Here is a 20,625-nt window from a genome sequence, read left to right as displayed (position 1 = left end):
TTTTCAGCCTGGTCTAGCTCTCACTCTTGTAGGCATTTGGAAAGCAAGCAGTTAGAAGGTAATTTCTCTCCCTCTCTCTCTCTCTCCCTCTCTCTCTCTCCCTCCTGCTCTCTCTCTCCACAAGCCTGGCAGGGACCCAAGTGCTTAAGCCACCACCTGCTGCCTCCCAGGGTGTGCGTTAGTAGGAAGCTAGATCAGAATTTATGTGGAGAGCTGGCTCCTGGTTTCAGCCTAGGCTACCACTCACTGTTACGGGCATTTGGAAAGCAAACCAGCAGTTAGAAGGTAATTCATTCTCTTTCCCTATCTCTCTCTCTCTCTCTCTCTCTCTCTCTCTCTCTCTCTCTCTCGTATGTGTGTGTGTGTGTGTTGCTCTGCCTTCCAGATACATAAGAATATAATAAATAAACCTAAAACAGATAAATAAAAGACCTCTGGCCTGTGAAAAAACAAAAGGCCACATGTGCGCATTGGCTACTGCATTAGATGGTGCAGCACAGATGAGCAATGCCCCAGTTTTAGCCTGCACGAGAACGAGCTGCAGGACTTGTTGCAACAGACTGCTGAGCCCAACGTCGGGGCTTGGGATTCAGGAGGCAGGAGGGGCGGGGAACCTGCGTTTCTAACAAGTTCCCTGGGCGAAGCCCATGCTGTGCTGACCGCACTTGAAGAAGCAGGGATCCAGAGAGCCTTGCAATCCAAAGAGCTGCAGGATCCCAGACAATCGCTTTAAGTCTCGGGCATTCGCTCTCTTATCTCAAAGCAAGATGGCAGCCCCAGCTTTGGAGACAGATTGGGTTTCAATCCCTGCTCCTCCACGAATTCACGGGATGGCCTTGAATGGTTCTTTAAGTTCTCTCTGATCTATTCACAACATGGAAAAGTGTTACATAACATACCAAATAGAGTAACTGCAGATATTAAATGTGATATTTATGCCATTTGGTATGTTTCTTCATGGCTATTTCCTGCTCCTGTGAAAGGAGATTCTATATAGTGACCCTGTCACCTGTGGCATGCCCACAAATGACCACTTTGCAACATAACCTGCCAGGGTTCTCCAGTGCCAGTTAGCTATCACCGTGTAGAACATATTACCCTAAAAGCTAGCAAGTTAAAGCAACAAATGGGCATTAGTTCTGTGAGTCAGTAATCGGCACGGCTTCGCTGGAGGCCTCAGGCTCAGCGCCTCTCAGGAGGCAGTAATGAAGCTTCTGGGGCCGCAGCCTCATCAGAAGATTCAACCAGGGGCCGGTGCTGTGGCTCACTTGGTTAATCCTCTGCCTGCGGCACCAGCATCCCATATGGGCGCCGGGTTCCAGTCCCGGTTGCTCCTCTTCCAGTCCAGCTCTCTGCTGTGACTGGGGAAGGCAGTGGAGGATGGCCCAAGTGCTTGGGTCCCTGTACCCAAGTGGGAGACCAGGAGGAAGTACCCGGCTCCTGGCTTTGGATCGGTGCAGCGCCAGCCGTGGTGGCCATTTGGGGAGTGAACCAACAGAAGAAAGACCTTTCTCTCTGTCTGTCTCTCTCACTGTCTAACTCCGCCTGTCAAATAAAAAAAGAAGAAGAAGATTCAACCAGGAGCCATGGCGGGGAGGGCCACTTCCTGTTCGGAGGGTAAGGCATCCATCAAGTCTGCCATCTCCACTATTTTTAAGTGGCCGTCAGCACATTCACAGTGCTAGGCAACTCTCACCTCCATCCCTCCAGAACCCTTTCATTTTTCCTAAGTGACACTCTGGATCCACTAAATACCAGCTCCCCAGTTGGCCTCACCCCAGCCCCTAGAGACTTGGTATCTTTGAAACCCTAGATTTCAGAGATATCAAGTAGGTGCAGAGTGGGTATGATGTTCTACTCTAGAACATGTTTCTCTGTCACTCTCTCTAGAAATCTGACTGTTCTAAGCATCTCATATAAATCGAGTCCTACAGAATTTGTCCTTTCCTCCCTGGCTGACTTCACTCAGCACGCCCTCTTCACGGCCCATCCTCGTTCCAGCATGCGCCAGAATTTCCTTCCTTTGGAAGGCTGAATGGTAATCCTTCGGACGTATGTGCCACCTTTTTTTCTCCACTCATCAGTGGGTGGACCTTTGCCTACTGCGGCTGGGGCTGCCATGAGCACGTGTATACATATATCTGCTTGAGTCCCCACTTTATGTCTTGTGGGTAGGAGGGTCCACATCCAAGCTCATGCCCTTGATTGTGGAAAAGGCTCAGTTCACGTTGAGCTACTGAACTGGGGGCCTCAGTGTTTTGCCACGCCATATGGCCTCTCTATAGGCTGCTTACAACATGGCAGCTCGCTTCCCCAGTGCAAGAGAGGAGAAAGAGAACAAGAAGGCAGCCAGTCTTCTTATAACCTAGTCTCAGAAGTGATGAGTCCACGCTTCTGCCAGTGTTCATGAGAGGCAAGTCCAGCACATGCCCAAAGTGGGGGGGGGGTCCCACGAGGGGATGACTGCCAGGTGGTGGGGACCACGGGGAGTCACTTCAGAGACTGCCATTTTAGGGATCCAGCCAGGGGGGTCTGCAGGGCAGGCATCTACCGAAAAGCATACCTGGAAAGACCCTTGGACTCTGGGATTTTTGTGCATCACAAAATGAATTTCTTGAGATTAATGGGACCATAAAAACAGAATGAGAAATCGATCGTACATGTTCACAAGTAGGACTCCATACAGTTAATGCCACTGTTCGGGAGTGGGAATCTGGTGCAGGGATGAATACACCTGTATCCCACATCCAAGTGCCCGAGTTCAAGTCCTGGCTCTGCCTCCAACTAGCTTCCTGCTAACGCGCACCCTGGGAGGAGGTGGCAGACAGTGGCTCAAATGGTGTTGCTGCCACCCAAACAGGAGAACAGATTGTGCTCCACATGTCTTGCTTTGGCCTGGCCCACCCATGGCTGTTAGAAGCATTTAGAGAGTGAACTAGCAGATGGAAACTCTCTCTCTCTCTCTCTCTCTATGGCATTGAAAGAAAATGAAAATAAGAACTTTTTTTTTTTTTAAAAAGAAGGGTTCTTTTAAAAAAATTGCCACTTTTAAAAAAAAGTGTTCAGTGAGACTCTGAAGGCAGCTGCCAGCTTTTCCTCCTCTGGGAGCTGATGGTCGTGGGCCCACAAGGCACACTCCTGTGCAGTCCCCCAGCCTATACAGGACCCTCCAGATTCCACTTCAAGCACCTGCTGGCCGTGAGGGCCATGGCACAACCTGCACCGGCTGTCATTTCTCAGCTCTTCTTGGAGCTCTGCACCCCCGGCCTCTGCAGCTCTGGAGTTCGTGTTCTCTCTAGCTCTGCTCCCACCCTCTCTGCCCTCTCAGGGCTGCCCCTTCCAGCAGACTCAGCTCCCTCCAGGCCCCCCGCAGGCCTGGGGATGCTCTGCCTGCTGCAGCTCTGGCGCTAACGAGCCTGGGCCTCCTGCCTCGTCCTTTCCCATGTTCAGCGATGGTCCCTGTCCTGCTCCTGCTTCTATTCAACCAGGCTCGACAGCTGGCCCGTGGCTCTGGCTGGGGCATCCCTTTGTTCAGAGGTTAGACCTACTTCCCAGCAGACAACAGAATGCTCTGGGTCTGAAGGTGGACTTCATACACTTCCTGCGGCACACCAGCAACCTCTCCCCTCCCACAGCCCAGCATTCACCACGCGATGCCTAATTCTGCATTAACTACTGGAATAGTTTGAACATTAGTGCCCTTTTGGATTGCTATAATCTGGGGCCAGGGATGTGGCACAGCCAATTAAACTGTGGCCTGTGACGCCAGCACCCCATATGGGCACTGGATCAAGTCATGGCTGTTCCACATCTGATCCAGCTCCCTGATAATGTACCTAGCAGAGCAGCAGCAGATGGCCCAAGGACATGGGCCCCTGCTACCCCAGATGGAGTTCCAGGCTCCTGGCTTCAACCTGGCCCTAGCCCAGGCTCTTACAGCCACTTGGAGAGTGAACCAGTGGATGGAAGATCCTTCTCTCTCCCTCACACTTTTAAATAAATAAATATTTTTAAATAAATATAATCTGCATTCTGCGGATGAGAAAACTCAGTCATCCCAGGTTACACAGCTGGAAGTAGGCAGTGACAGAAACACATTATGTAGCTCCTATTGAGTTTTCAGGGCATCATAAGTGGTCCCTGATTTATGTTGAAAGCCTTGTGGGATTATCACAATTTGGATGAAACTATATTTTCCATTCTGCTCTCTACCTACCCAATACAACCCATCTCCCAACAGACAGACCCAGAGTCCACAGCCTAGGACAGCCTAAGCACTAAAGACAAAAGCTATTTGTGACCCTACAGTACTATGGCATCAACTAACCCTACCTCTTCTGCCTCCTTAGATACAACCAGAGGAAGGTGTCTGACCCAAGTGAAGCTAGGAAGATTGCCTCTTTAGGTATTTAGACCTGGGAAATTAAGACAAAGGTAGGAGGGGCCAGCACTGTGGTGTAGCAGGTTAAGCTGCTGCCTGCAATGCCAGCATGCTATATGGGCGTTGGTTTGAGTCTCAGCTGCTCCACTTCTGATCCAGCTCCCTGCTAATGTGCCTGGGAAAGCAGCAGAGGATGGTCCAAATGTTTGGGCCCCTGTACTCATGTGGGAGACTTGGATGAAGCTCCAGGTTCCTGGCTTCAGCCTGGCCCAGCCCTGGCTGTTGTGGCCATTTGGGGAGTGAACCAACAGGTGGAAGATTGTCTGTCTCTCTGTAACTCTGCCTTTCAAAGACATAAATAAAATTAAAAAAAAAAAAAAAAAAAAAAGACCATGGTATGCAGGTGCTGGCATTGTGGTATGGCCGGTTAAGCCTTTGTGTGCAACGCCAGCATCCAAAATCTAGAATATTAGTTTGAGTCCCAGCTGCTCCATTTCAGATCCAGCTCCCTGGTAATGTGCCTGGGAAAGCAGCGGATGATGGCTTAAGAGCCTTGGACACTGCCTAGGCCTTTTGGGAACGAACAAGCAGATTCATTCTTTTCTCTCTCTCTCTCTCTCTCTCTCTCTAGCAGGTGGCCAGGCAAGTCAGTTATGTGGGAAGAATGACATGTCTTCAGCCGCAGTGCAGTGCCCTGGGTAACCACCCAGGCTGTGGACACAGGCCACCTGTTTTGAATCATGGCTCCCATGTATTTGCTGTAGAATTTGGGGCAAACTGCTTAACCTTCAGGTCAAGCAACCTAATCTTTAGGACTCCATTTTCTCATCTATAAAATGAGGGAAATGAACAGTACTTAACAAGCTGTTTTTAAAGTGAAATGAGTTAACACACACAAGGAACAGGGCACAGCAGGGCACAGGCACACAGCACATACCCAGGAACTGCCCACTGGCCTCACCACCCCGGAAATGCATAGTGGGGCAGCTCCCAGGGAGACTCCAGTCCCCAGAGCGCCTGAAGGGACTTCAGTACGCATCATCTCACCACCAAAGGGTTTCCACAGATGCCCAAGAGAAGTGTTTCCTATGAGGTTTTACCTGATTACATTTTCACCTCACACTAAACGACTTTTTCATTTAAAAACCATACACCACATTGAGTTGGAAATTTTATTCTTTTTATTTTATTGCAAATGTCTGGTAAAGGAAAGAACAGGGAAGCTAATTCTCATTGAAGCTTTGGTGAGAAGAGATCTGTGCTGCAGCGCGGTGGAGCCCCTCCTGAGCGGCTCGCCACCTGGGCTGCTGGCTGACCCACCTGGCGGCCCTGGCCCTGCCTCGCCGGTGTTCTGACTGAATTGGTCTGCCCACAGCTCAGCATCAATAGCTTTCCAAACTCCCCGAGGTGAATCCAACGAGTAGCCAGGTGGAGACCCTTGGTGGTGGCTCATGGCAGGGGCCTGGCAACATCAAAGCACCTGAAAAAGTCACCCAACACCTGAGCGTCACCAGCAGGTGCCGGGCCCTGTCCCCTGTCCCCCTCGCCCCAGGTTCCAGGTGTGCTGACCCTTCCTCCTCACAGACCCCACAGGGAGAGGTGCCAGAGGGCGTGGCACACTGCACTGTGCTTGTGCTTAGACATGGAGAACGACAGGAACACAGTTTGCTCTATCACACAAAGAAACTCACTTTCGATAGCAAAGAGCGTTAGCTTTTTCTCTTTGTGAGTGGAAATAGTCTTACTATAGAGAGATGAAAAGCTCTGTGATGGAATGAGGAAACATGTGTTGGACAGTATACTCCTTATGTAACCTTGTGGATCCCAATTCCAAGAGAAAATTTGTCAAGTCATGGACAGTAAAATATTATGCACTTTCGCGGCATATTTTGTGTGGGTAAACAGTAATCGCCAGTTAGATATTTATGATTTATCCTCAAAATAGAAAATGCTTTTATTTTCCTGAGTCCTTGGCAAACAAACAAAAAAAGGGCTTTTAAAAACTTTTTAAATATGCCTATTCTTTGTCCGTGGGCACTCACAGTTCAGTGCGGTGTGCCTCAATACCAGGTTTGACAAACACAGGTGAACACACAGATCTGATGTCAATTTTCAAGCCTAGGCAGAGACAGCGACTGAAAATAAAACATCTGTCATCTACAAAGCAGTGCAAGAGGAAAATTTGACAGTGTTAGAAACGCAATATCAATTTGATTCTTGATCCCATACAAAAGTAGGAATTTCTATTCCATTAATAATACTGAATGATTTGTGTCTTTGCAGTGATAAAATTTTTAGAACATTTAAAAAATACATAGGATCCCATTTTTACATCATGATTCTGATGCATTATCATGCCTTCTATTTTGTCTGCAAAACTTCTAGAGGGTACAGTGCATTGACATGATAAAACCAAGGCACAAGAATACAGTTACAACAAGTGTATATAAATCCTAGCACTTTGTGCCAATTTGGGAAACATTTAGAGAGATATTAAAGTCAAAAAGTTCTTACATTCTATTATGATTAATGAACAATTAGTTGTGCAATTAACAGACTGCTAACCACCATCCCATTATTAAATATATGGCTATCACTATAGGCTGTGGATAATTCAAAAATAGTTTTAAATATTAAAACCTGATATAGTGAGGTGGTTACTATGATGTTGTGCCTTGCTTTATCTAGATAACTGTCTAAAATTTCCATTTAATTTGCAATCTTTATGGCAATTATCAATTTCTTAACTATTTTAACTATATAAATGATATTTTTCCCCAAGAAAATGATAGATTTTTTTTTCCCCTTACAAAAGACAAAAAGATTTACAGGAAGATAATCAATGTAAGAAATGCACAGACATCAATAGTAAAATTGAAATACGGACTCAAAGGTTGAATTCTAATCTATTGGGGACATTCTCTTAACTTAGGGTAAAGAGCAGCACATTCCTGTGACAACTCGTTAGTTTGTTAGTTTTAGAAAAATCATCATCATGACATTTTAAAAAAATAGTAAATAGTCTCGGCTGGAGAGTCAAGCATTGAAGAAAAGGGTGAAGTCTTCCCATTCATAAAATGAAGGAGACAAAAGCCTTGTTGAATTGGGGGAGGGGGTTCCAGTGAATTGAGAGGAGTGAAATAAAGTGGCAGAAAACATACTGAATTTTTCAAGAGAGATCACGTTCGAGACCAGAGGGCAACATTGAGACCCATGAGAACACATTTCTTGGCACATGCACGCCATGGATGGAACAGTCCTGAATGCAGCGACAGCCTGGCTACAGAGGTATCTAGCTCCTAGCCCCCCTGGCAAGACCTCCTTCTAGGTCCTTCTCCCAGCTCCTTCACATGGGAGCGTCCGGCTTCTGCATCTGTTGGATTTGCTTCTGGAGCTGGTCCTTGTCCAGCTTCATCTTGGCCTCGAGAACTTGCCTGAGGGATCCTATGCTTTCATAGATGGCTGTAAACCCTTTGGGAAGAGGTAAATTTCACAAGCGTTAATATTCAAAAAACAATGCCATATCCAACTCTATAGCATAGTCAATTTTGGCAAAAATGTTCAATAGATGCTAAAACTCCTGGGATAAAATGTTTGTTGGGGAACAAGAGCTCCACAGTTGCACAGGATCTCCCTACAGAATCCTTTTCAATTACAAGGAAGAAAAAGGAGCTATTACACGGATGCAGTCTAGCAGATACCACTTTACCCGGGTGACTACAGCCAGTATCATACACCTGCTGATAAGACACCCTGGGAGGACACGACACCTCTCCTGTGGCATTTCTGCCCAAAAGGTGCAACCTGAATTATGTCAATAGGAAGCAAGCAAATCCCATCGGAGAAAACATTCTACAAAATACATCACTGTAGCCTCAAAAAAAAAAAAATTAAAAAGAGTCAAGGTTGAGGCTAGTGTTGTGGCACACTGGGTTAAGCTGCAGCCTGTGATGCCAGCATTTCATATGGGTGCCAGTTCAAGATCCAGCTGCTCCACTTCCAATCCAGCTCCCTGTTAATGCACCTGGGAAAGCAACAGAAGATGGCCCAAGTTCTTGGGTCCCTGCCACCCACATGGAAGACCCAGATGGAGTTTCAGGCTCCTGCCTTCATCCTGGTCCAGCCCTGGCCATTGAGGCCATTTGGGAGGTGACCCAGGGGCTGGCAGATCCCTCCTCTCTCTGTCTCTGTCTCTCTCTCTCTCTCTCTACCTCTTTCTCTCGCTCACTCACTCTCTCTGCAGATCTGCCTTTCAAATAAAAAAAATAAATCTTTAAAAAGAAGAAGTCAAGAGCACTAATGAACTTGGCACTCAATACAAATTACAATGCTGAATAAGAACATATGATAGCTAAAGATGCTGTACGCATCTGGATTGGAACCTGAATGAATGATCAGCGAGTACTTACAGAAGCACTCAGCATCACTAATCATAACGGAAAAACAAAGCACAACCATGATGAGCTATCACCCTGCTCCCCATCGTTAGGATGGCCACAGGCAAAAAGACATGAAAGAACATGTGTCGGTGAAGATGTGGACAGGAAACCACACTTTTGGTGGACTGTGGCAAGGAGCAGCCACTGGAAACCAGTATGGACAGTCCTAAAGAAATTAAAAATAGAACTAGTGTCTGATCCAGCAATCCCCCCACTGGGTGTACGCCCAGAGGAAATGGAATCACCATGTTGTGGAGATATCTGGACTACTAAGTTCACTAGAACATTATTCACAGCAGCCAAGATATGGAGACAACCAGTGGCCAACACTGGATGATGGAGATGTAAACACACACCCATACAAATGTGGACTCCCTGTACATAACATCAGATGTTCAGCCTTACAAAAGACGACCCTGGCACTGATAACAGCATGGATGAATCTAGAGGACATTATGCCAAGTGCAGCAAGCCAGGCATAGGAAGAAAAACCCTGGATTATCTCATAAGTGGAAGCTTAAAAAATAAAAAAAATAAAAAAAAGAGAAAAGCAAAAAATGTCAAATACATATAGAAAATAAAATGCTTTTTACCAAGGTTGGTGGTGGAAAGATATTTAACCATATTTCCACAATGCTAACCACTGGGTGGACCTAGGGTATATAGACTATTATTGGTATATAGGGATATATTGGTATATAGGGTATATAGACTATTATTATATATTGGACTATTCTTACTACTTTTCTAAATTAAAAAATTATCTTAAATAAAAAGTTTTTTTTTTTTAATCTCCATCAATAAAGCATTTCCGGGACTGGCATTTGACCTGCAGTTAAGATGCAGATTGCAATATCCACTTCCTGTTTCAGAGTAGCTGATTGAATCGCTACGCCAGCTCCTGACTCCAGCTCCCTGCTATCGCAAACCACAGGAGGCAGCAGAGGGCGGCTCAAGTAGTTGGGTCCCTGCCACCTATGTGGGCGACCTCGGTTGTGTTCCTGGCTCCCGGCCTGGCCACAGTGAGTACTGGAAGAGTAAAACAGCAGATGGGAGCTCACTCGCTTGCTTTCCCAATTTAAAAAAAAAAAAAAAAAAGTTAACATTTCATAGTTTCTGGATTTCAGTTGGTTTTAAATTAAGTGTTTAAAGATAGTCTTGTCTTCATTAGTAAATTAGTTCTGTCGGAAAATTTCCATTATATGACAATCCCTGAAACCACAGTATAGATTTTATTCACTAAAGATGTTTCAGGACAGCCACACGGCACAGCAGTCAGGAAGGCACGCGGAACACTGGCATATTGCAGTGCCCGGGTTTGAGTAGCTGCTCTGCTTCCAATCCAGCTTCCTGCTAATGTGCACCCTGGGAGGCAGCAGGTGATGGCTCAAGTACCTGGGTTCCTGCCACTCATGCGGGAGACCTGGACTGAGCTCTGGGCTCCTAATTTTCACCTGCCCCAGGCCAGGCTACTGTAGATATTTGGGGAGTGAGCCAGAAGGTGGAAGATTTTTCTCTCTGCCTTTCAAACTTAAAAAAAAAAAATCTCAGAAAACAATGTTTTTACTGACATGGAAAGATATCACATGTTACTTAAAGAATCCCAACAGGTTACAAGTCAGCAAGCATGGTGTGAGCTTTTCTTTAAAAAAGGACATAAACAGCCTGCATGTAGAGAAAGATACATGCAAAAATTACCTTTGGGTGAGATAAGTTATGAGAATTTTAAAATTTTTTTGTGATGCACGATCTAGTAGCAAATGTATGTTCTTTGTAATAAAAGATACTTTCAATTTTAAAAAGAAATTTACATTTCTTATTAGAAATTAAATATCAACAATTTCAATAGTATGCTGAATTGCTGACAATAAATTCATTCAGGAAATGATGCAAAATTAAACATCAATGAAATAGTCAAATGCCATTTTCTAATAACCCCCCAAAACCAAGAAAATGCATTTTTTTATAAGTCCTCCAATTCATAGGTTTAATTGTAGCTTCTACTTAAAAAAAATCAACTTTTAGTAGTAGCAGCAAAATCATTCTTGAGATAACTAGCTACTTTTATTTCCAGGTGGCCCAAACTGAGTCATGGAGTTAGGAGGAGCTGGGAGGTAACTTAGCCCCACTTCCCAGCCGACAAGGAGTCCTCCCGGATCTCAGCCAGCCAGCCAGCCTCCACCGGCACACTTTCAATACCGAAGAGCTCTCGAGCTCGCAGACACCAGCCTTTCGGAACCCAGTGACGGTGAGACGCTCTGGCCTCACAGGGAGTTAAAATGCGTCTCTGGGTGACTAATCCTTTGTGGTGCCAGCTCTGGCCTCCTGAGCTCAGAGTGTAAACAGAACCGCTCCTGTTCCCACGCACTTCAGGATGGAAGGCAGCCCTTCCACGCTCCTCTAAGCAAGTGCGTGAATGATACTGCTGACGCCTGGGGTGTCGGGAATCGTTTACTGCTGGGACAGTAGACAGTCAGCAGGATAAATAAGCCCTCAAAGATCATGCTTGTTTCTGAAACATACTGACCTTGACATAAATAGAAAAGAACTGTCCCAGAGCAGGTGTTTGGCCGAGGGGTGAAGAAACACATGTTGCACGTGGGAGCACTTGTGTTCAATTCCCAGCTCCAGCTCCCTGCTAAGCTGGGCCCTGGGAGGCAGTGGTCATGGCTCCAGTCAATGGATTCCTGCTGGCCATGGGAAGACCCGAACTGAGTTCCCTGCTCCCGGCTGCGGCCCCAGCCCAGTCCTGCTCATTGCGGGCATCTGAGAAGTGAACCAGCACCTCAGAGCCCCTCTATGTCTGTCTCTCTCTGTATCTCTCTCTGCCACTCAAACACATTTTTTTTAAATTAGTGAAAACTTAAAAAAAAAAAAAATGGTCAGATGGCACCAAGGAAAATGCACGGCAGTGGTGAGCTAAGAAATTTTAGCTTTGCTTGCCTGCCCTTCAAGGTAGCCCTTCGTATACCTGAATTCAAACACGCGAGTTCACTACAGCACAGCTACTGAGAGACTATCCAGTTAAGGAGACCTCGCTGTTACCACAGCCAGGCTCACAGGCTATGCTAAGGGCACACCAGCCAAGAGGGTGGGAAGCAAGCGGGATCCAGACGCATGCGCGGTTGGTCTGGGGCCTACCAGCATTCACTTCCGCCTTCATCTCCTTCATGTCCTCACTCATCTGCAGCTCCAGCTTGCTGATGCGCCCATGCACCCTCTCCTGCTCCTGCTTTGCCCTCTGCCCGTCCGTGTCATTCTTCTGACTCTCTTCTATTCTGTCCAGGCGCGCCGACATCTGGCTGAGTTTCTTCTCCATGTCCTTGTCACTGGCTCCCTGAGATCCACGAAAAGAACCGCACAGAATTACTCCGAAGGGAACACGTGCCGTGCGTGCAGGAGTCACGACATGGTCTAACAGCAACCTGCGGGGAACAGTCACAACAGCCGCTGTGGCCCAGCCCAACACCCATGCTTCCTTAACAGCCCTCCAGTTTTCCACTGGGTCCCAGGTCATCCGGGATAAGGAACGTTCTTCCACTGACTCCAGAGTTTGCTGTGCCCATGTGATTAAGTTCTTGCCAAGGAGATCAAAGTATAAGCATGTGGTAACTTCCAGAAAGAGCAGACAGCTGATAAGTATGATTTCTTCTCCCTTCATCCTTTTGTTTCAAAAATTCAGACCCAGTGGCTGGTGCTCTAGCAGCCACCTTGAGTTATGAGGTTGAGGGTCTTTCTCTAGAATTGGCAAAAAGTTCAACAAAAGAGGATCCCGGGCCACTGAGGGATGAAAAGACATCACATTCATCCTGTATTGCCTACCCCCAGACTTCTTTCCTGCCAAACAGAAATAAGTTTCTACCTTATTGAACCCACCTTTATCCTGGGGTTTGCTATTAGCTATTAAGCCAACTGTATTTAAAAACAAAGAGTAACCCAAAGACCCACAAGCCTACAAGTGGATTAGTAGGAATCGAAGTAAAGCAGTCAGCAGACTGGATGAAAATATGGGAAAATACCACTGAAAGGAAACATTAACTGTATTCTTTCCTCTCCTTTCTATCACGCCTGCTCTATATGGGATCTGTGTCTGCAGGCAAGCTTCGGAGTCCAGGACTACAAACACCAGGCTGTAGGTGGGCTATAGCCCCACAAAGCTCTCCTGACAACTGCCAGCGCAGCTCTGCACCTGGACAGAGCAAAGTCGTCCCCCAGGAGGCGGCGATGTGAGAAAACAGGAGGGGGAAGGAATTGGCCATGCCACATCACCAAGACCAACCAGAATCTGCCAGGCGCTTTCAGAGCCTGACTCCGAATACCACACGGGCAAGGCTCGCTTTATACAGCTGTCCAGCAGTTCTGCACACCCAGGCTCTGTGTGACGGGGGAAAGCGGGAGGAAGACTGGGAAGAAAATGGCGGCTCTGGCTCGCAGGTTACCATGCAATAGTACCGCCCTCTGTGGCTACACTGCAGTGGAGGGTCTTGGGGGGAAAAAAGCAACTCAACGCTGGGAGAAAGCAAAACCAGAGCGTGAAATTACAGCAAATGGGGATGAAGCTGGTTACTGCCAGTTTCTGAGAAACGCAAATGGACACTTTGGATCATGAAAGTCTCGAGTTAAATTTATCTTAACTGCAAGTACTGAAATTCACTGCTTGGCCTTTATAAGCCAAAGCAAGTCAAAATGCTCCATCTCTTTATAAAAAGGATATAAAAAATCAGAACTTATTCTAAGGCAAGAAACCACCAAACAGCTCAGTTCGCCATCAAGTCTATCAGTGATAAGTCACTAGGTGTTAGTCAAACATTGTAGGCTTCTACTGGAAAACATTGTTAAATATCAATACCTACACTGTTTTCTTTAATGACCAAGGAAAGCTGGTCAATTTTCTGTAAAAGCTCTTTTTCTATCCGTTCTTGTTCCTGTTGCAACCAACTCCGTGCAGATAAAATCTGATTACTGAGTTCTTCAACTGTACCTTTAAATCTATAAAAGAAAATTGGCAAATTATACACAAAATAATTTTCAGATGACATCAAACAACCTAAATCTTCAACTATCAGATTTCTTTATTTTTCTTTTCAACTGACACGTAATAATTACACATATTGATGGGGTCAAATGACTATCAAATTTCCAATGAATGTATCAGCAATAAACTCAGCCCAATCATAAAGACGTGCTTACCTTTTCTTAGAACTGCACTGAGCACAGGTTAGGAATGAGGGAGAATCAGGAGGACACAACAGAAAGCACCTGGTGATGCCTCCTACCCGACAGGAGCTGGCAGGGGGGGTCACTGGGACGACACTAGTGACAGTCACACGAGGTACTCGTCTTTGCAGTCCCCAGGGTCCATGGTGCCCCTGCCCTGGAGTCCCCTCCTCCAGGCTCTCCCTGCTCCCTGGAATCGTCCTCCTATCCCTTTTATCTCCCAGGACTGGAGCCTGGCTCCCTTTCTCTCATCAGACTGTTCCCCATGGGCATTTGGCCCAACGTTAGCATTTGGCCTGGTAAGTAAGATGCCCACATCCCGTATCTCAGTGCCTGGACTGGATTCCTAGCTCCAGGTCCCAGTGCCAGCTTCCTGTCAATAGGACCCTGGGAGGCAGCAATGATGGGTCCCTGCCAATAACATGGGAGACCTGGATAGAGTTCCCGGCTCCTAGCTGAAGCCTGGCCCAGTCCCAGCCTTGCTGGTATTTGGGGAATAGACCAGCAGATGGGAGCTCTTTTTGTCTGTCTGTCTCTTTCTCTGTCTCCCAAATAAGAATGAAGAATGCTCCCCAAATTGCTCTTGCCTCAGATGGATATTTCCTAATTTAAATCGAGAAACTAATTGAAAGAAAAAAAAAAAACCTCCTTCTAATCAATCTTTCATTCCTCCAGTCCTCTCTCTTTCCAAATTCCCTAAGATAACTATTCTGCAATACTGCTGGCCCTTAATTTCTTTAAAATATTTTTACTGTGATATGTATGAAAGAATATATACAATGTAGATAATGTGACTCTAATTATAATATGAACATTCCTTACAATGGAGCCACTAATTGCCCTGCAGTATCTCCTCTCTTCTTCCCTAATTTTTTTAAATGATTCATTTATTTATTTGAAAGACAGAGTTAGAGAGAGAAAGAGGGAGAGACAGAGAGAGAGATCTTCCATCCACTGATCCATTCCCTAAATGGCTGCAATGGCCGGGGCGAGGCCAGGAGGCAGGAGATTCTTCCGGGTCTCCCACGTGGATGTGGGGCCCAAGCTGCTTTCCCAGGCACATCAGCAGGGAGCTGGATCAGAAGTAGAACAGCACGCATTTGGGATGCCAAGGTTGCAGGAGGTGGCTTAACCCACACCACCACAGCACTGGCCCCTCTTCTTCCCTACTGAGAAACTCCAAGATATCAACTGAGTACAAGCTCACCTGGCCAGAGACCGTACTTCCCAGCCTCCCTTGCAGCCCAGTGCTGCCATGTGGCTAGAAGAGCAGTGAGACACACACACATAGACGTGGCACCTTTCTGGCCACATCTTTCTAAACGAGCTTCTGTCCTGATCTCACACTCTGTCAAAATGGCAAGGATGGGAGGCACAGAGAAAACAGTGAGCTGTGGGTGCTGTAGTGCTGCCTCACCTACTCAAGGCCCCTGACCTTGGCACTGTTACATGGGAGCCACAGCACCGAAGCCAGCCCACACCCTAATGCATCTGTGTACAATCCCCCCCCCCGACCCAGATTAAGATACTGATAACTGTAGCTCCAAGTGTACTGCCCCCAGGAACCCCACTCCACCCCCAAGAAATAGCCACTGACTGGGATGTACTATTCTTTATCGTTTTACTTCATTGGTTTGGGTTCCAAAGCAATCTATTTTTCAGTGTTGCCTATATTTTAATTTTACATAAATGGAACAGTAATACAGGGTGAGCTTTCTAACAGCTTCCTTTCTCACCTTAGCAGTATGTAAGAGACACCCATGCTCTGTGTAGAGTTGTGGCTAATTCATTTTCATTGTTGAGTAATATTCCATTTCATGACTATACCACAAATACCATCCTTCTGTGTATGGACACTGGCTCCACTTTGATGTTCTCCAGCTTTGCTATTTTTAAAGCAATGCTGCTGTGAAAACACTGACACATAGCACCTTGCTCACCTATGCAAGCGTGTCTCTAGGATATGAGCATGTTTAACTTTACCAAAAAATAACAGACTGCTTTCCAAGGTGTTCGGGTATAAAGAGAGCCTTTCTCCACATCATCGCCAACACTTTTACATGTCTGATGTGAATTTTTGTCCACTGGATTTTTTACAACATCTAAAATTTACTCCCAGGGTCGGCGCTGTGGCATAGCGGGTAAAGCCACCACCTACAGTGCTGGCATTCCATATGGGCACCGGTTCGAGTCCCAGCTGCTCCACTTCCGATCCAGCTCTCTGTTATGGCCTGGGAAAACAGTAGAAGATGGCCCAAGTCCTTGGGTCCCTAAACCCTCGTGGGAGACCTGGAAGAAGCTCCTGGCTCCTGGCTTTGGATTGGCACAGCTCTGGTCATTGCAGCCAATTGGGGAGTGAACCAGCAGATGGAATACCTCTCTCTCTCTGCCTCTCCTTCTCTATGTAACTCTGACTTTCAAATAAATAAATCTTTAAAAAATAATAAAATTTACTCCCATTCTTTTTTTCCTTTGTATTAGAAATGTTAACAATCACATTTAATGTGTCTGAGTCTGCAGTGATTCATTAGCTATCATTTTACCCTGAAAGACTCCCAACTCTTTAATTTCAGAAACCTCTCACCTAACTTAGGTGCTGTTATTAGCACCTAATTGTTCTACAATTTTTTTAAAGCTTTATTTTACTTATTTGAAACAGAGTTGAGAGAGAGAAAGAGGAAGTAACAGAGACAGGTCTTCCATCCTCTGGGTCACTCCTCAAATAGTATCAGTGGGAGGGCTGGGCCAGGCCAGAGCCAGGAGCTTCTTCCAGGTCTCCCACGTAGGTGCAGGGGCCCAAGCACTTGGGCCATCTTCTACTTTCCCAGGCCATAACAGAGTTGGACTGGAGGTGGAGAAGCCGGGACTTGAACCGGTGCCCCTATGGGATGCCGGCACTATAGGTGGAGGCTTAGCCCACTACGCTACAATGCTGACCCCTCTACAATGATTTTGGTCTCCACAATTAGGACTCTACTATTATTGTTTAGATTTGTCCAATGTTCATTCAAAACGTTACTCATTTTTTTCTTAAATTTCAGACCTTCCTTATGTATTATTTCCCTCTTCTATGAAGCCTGCCTTCTAAAAATTCTTTTGCTGAAGGTTTTTAGCGAAGTTTCAGTTCTTGTTTGTCTGAAATATTTTTATTTTCTCATTGGCTCTGTGATTATTTTGCCTCAGCATCAGAAACAATGTGTTGCCATTTGGGTCGCCTACACCCGTCTCAGAGCGCCTGCTTCAAACTGTGGCCACACCACTGCGGCCACCACTGTGGCCTGCTAGCCCACACCCCAGGAGGCGTCTGGTGATGGCTCAACCAGTCGGGGCCCTGTCACTCACCTGGGAGACCTGACTCAGTTCCAGACTCCTGGCCCAGCCCTGGCTGTTGCAAGCATTTGGGGAGTGAACCAGGGGATGGAGGATTCCCCTCCCCCCACTGCTTTTCAAATAAATGAAAATAAGCAAAAAATTTAACTACCTTCTTCCAATACCTCTAATGCTACTGAGAAATTAACAGTCGTCTAACTTCTCTCTCTACATGAGGTTCTATGTTTTGTGTTGTGTAATTTCACTCTGTATCTGGGTGTGCCTTATTACTTATTCTGCTATATCCTGGCAATATTTGCCTGTCATGGCTTCCACAGGTATCTACCATCATCTCTTCAGAGACTGCTTCTCTCTTATCCCCTCTGTGGTTTCCTTATTGAGTTCTGATTAGCGTGAGTTAGGCCTTCCTACTCTCTTCTCTTATATTTATTTTCTATCATTGTCACAAAAAAATTGCCCCAAATGTAGCAGCTTAAAACAGCTCATTCATTATCTTGCAGCTCCATAGATCAGAAATCAAGGTGGCTCAGCTCGGCAGTGACCAGGATATCGCAAGGCCAAGATCCAAGCATCAGCCCAGCTGCGTTCACTGGAGGCTCGGGGGGCATAACCCACTTCCCCGCCCAGTCAGGTTCTGGACCACACGCATTTCTGTGCTGCTTATGGTGGGCTGAACGATACATCCATGTGCCAACACCTGGGACCTCGGGACACGATCTCATCTGGAAAAGGGGGTCTTTGCAGATGTAATTAAGTTAGGATCTCAAGACGGGAGCATCTGGATGGGCCCTAAATGAAATGGCTGGAGTCCTTTGAGGCAGACCCAGGGAGAGAAGAGGAGAAGGCCGTGTGAAACCATGGGCAGGGGTGGACGTCTGTGGCTGGAGGAGGCCAGGGAAGATCCTCCCCGGAGCCTTCCCAGGAGGAAGGCCCCACCAGGGCATCAACCTCCCATCTCTGGTCTCCCACACGGTGAGAATAAATGTCTGGTACTGTTAAGCCACCCAATTTGAAGCCTTTGTTAGGCAGCCCTAGGAAATGAAGAGACTGCTACAGGGCTGAGATCCTGCTGCCTGTCAGCCAGGGGTCATTCTCAGCCTCTAAGGCCTGGCACGTGGCCCCCTTGCTCCGTCTTCAAAGCTAGCAACCAGGGGCTGAGCCCATAGGCTTCAGATCTCTCTCCTGCCACGTCTCTCTGCCCCGGGCTGGGAACAGCTCCATTGTCAGGGGCTCCCAGAATGAGGCAGGACCCAGCCCATCACCCTGCATACTCTCATCTCAAGGCCTGTAACCTTAATTGTATCTGCAAAATCCACATAAGGAGACACAGGCACAGGGGCCAGAAATTAAGAGTGTGGGCATCTTTTCGGGTGGAGGCGGGGCACATTATTCTGTCAATCAAAATTTCTATAGCTCACACTTTTTCTTTGATATCTCATGATTCTGTCTCCTGGGTAGATCTCAGTTCATTAATCCTCTCTTCCGTGTGTATAATCTTTTGTTAGACTCCCCTACACAGCTCCTGTGTTCTAATATATTTTTCTGAAAGTTCCATTTTGTTGTCTTTCAGTTCTGCTTAGGTGTATTTGATAACCCCCTATTTCTCAGTTATACTTTCAAAGCATGTGTTTATACACACATATTCAAATACATAAACGTACACACACATCCATACATACTTATTTTACCCAGTGATTCTTAATTTGCAGTACTCAGAGGCCAGATTGTGCAATTTTTTGTTCCTTTTGACTGTCACTTAGGTGGTTTTTTCCTTGTGATTTGTGATTGTACGTTCATGTTCCTTTGACCTTTATCTGTGAGCGGACTGGAAGGCTGAAGATCGACATTTGCTCCTGCCAGACACACTGGAGCACTACCAAATCAGTAATAGGAAGTCGAAGCTCTATTTCCTATAAGGGCTGGATTCTTACAAAATACTTTGGGGCCCAGTGCTATGGTTTGGAGGGTAACGCTGCCACCTGCAGTGCCAGCATCCCACATGGGCCCTGCTTTGAGTCCTGGCTGCTCCCCTTCCAGTCCAGCTCCCTGCTCATGTGCCCAGGAAAGCAGCAGGAGATGACCCAACTCCTTGGCCCCTACACCTACTAGGAGACCTGGATGAAGCTGCCGGTTCCTGGCTTAGGCCTGGCCCAACCACGGCTGTTGCAGCCATTTGGTGAGTGAACCAGCAGACAGAAGATTCTCCTTCTCTCCCTCCCTCTCTCTCTCTCTCTTTTTTTTTGGACAGGCAGAGTGGACAGTGAGAGAGAGAGACAGAGAGAAAGGTCTTCCTTTTGCCGGTGGTTTACCCTCCAATGGCTGCCACAGCTGGCACACTGCGGCCGGTGCACCACGCTGATCCGAAGGCAGGAGTCAGGTGCTTCTCCTGGTCTCCCATGGGGTGCAGGGCCCAAGGACCTGGGCCATCCTCCACTGCACTCCCGGGCCACAGCAGAGAGCTGGCCTGGAAGAGGGGCAACCGGGAAAGAATCCGGTGCCCCGACCGGGACTAGAACCCGGTGTGCCGGCGCCGCAAGGCGGAGGATTAACCTAGTGAGCCGCAGCGCCGGCCTCTCTCTCTCTGTCTTTCTCCCTCCTTCTCTCTCCCTCTCACTCTCTCTCCCTCTCCACCCCTCCCCGACTCTGCTTCTCCCTCTCTGTAATGCTTTCAAACAAATTCTAAACAAGTAAAAAACCCAGAAATAAAACAATGCACATTAAAAAATATCTTTTACCCTTCTCCTCAGAGCCAGGATTTAGACAGGTAAGTTATTTTTTTTGTTTGTTTGTTTTGACAGGCAGAGTGGACAGTGAGAGAGAGAGACAGAGAGAAAGGTCTTCCTTTGCCGTTGGTTCACCCTCCAATGGCCGCCACGGCTGGCGTGCTGCAGCCGGCGCACCACACTGATCCGAAGGCAGGAGCCAGGTGCTTCTCCTGGTCTCCCATGGGGTGCAGGGCCCAAGCACTTGGGCCATCCTCCACTGCACTCCCTGGCCACAGCAGAGAGCTGGCCTGGAAGAGGGGCAACTGGGACAGGATCCGATGCCCCAACCGGGACTAGAACCCGGTGTGCCGGCGCTGCTAGGCGGAGGATTAGCCTATTGAGCCGTGGTGCCGGCCTGACAGGTAAGTTATTTATTATGTTCTTGTGGAACGTTTTTTCCCTTCTTTATCCAAGTGGAGTGTCATGTTTTGGGTCTCCAATCTGAACTCCCTCATATCGGTCCCAGGCTTAGTCCCCTGCCCCTGTAAACAGC

General features: G+C 47.1%; 1 protein-coding gene across 7 annotated transcripts in view; it reads right to left on the bottom strand.

Moving 5' to 3' along the window:
- Positions 1-20,625, bottom strand: part of FAM81A (family with sequence similarity 81 member A) — an 80,490-nt gene that overhangs the window by 1,807 nt on the left and 58,058 nt on the right. For 5 of the 7 annotated variants that reach the window (XM_070054300.1, XM_051822350.2, XM_008268947.4 and 2 more), the window contains exons 7-9: positions 13,674-13,809; positions 11,962-12,157; positions 4,145-7,852 (exon numbers count right to left, since the gene is read on the bottom strand). In XM_070054300.1, the coding sequence (XP_069910401.1) occupies positions 7,728-7,852; positions 11,962-12,157; positions 13,674-13,809 (457 nt within the window). In that variant the 3' untranslated portion in view covers positions 4,145-7,727. Of the gene's footprint in view, positions 1-4,144; positions 7,853-10,748; positions 11,511-11,961; positions 12,158-13,673; positions 13,810-20,625 lie in introns of those variants that run through there. The other 2 variants (XM_070054301.1, XM_008268948.4) reach the window with 2 other exon arrangements.

Source organism: Oryctolagus cuniculus, chromosome 12 (genome assembly GCF_964237555.1).
Source record: "Oryctolagus cuniculus chromosome 12, mOryCun1.1, whole genome shotgun sequence".
NCBI classification, from domain to species: Eukaryota; Metazoa; Chordata; class Mammalia; order Lagomorpha; family Leporidae; genus Oryctolagus; species Oryctolagus cuniculus.
This window is presented reverse-complemented; position numbering and strand designations above follow the sequence as displayed.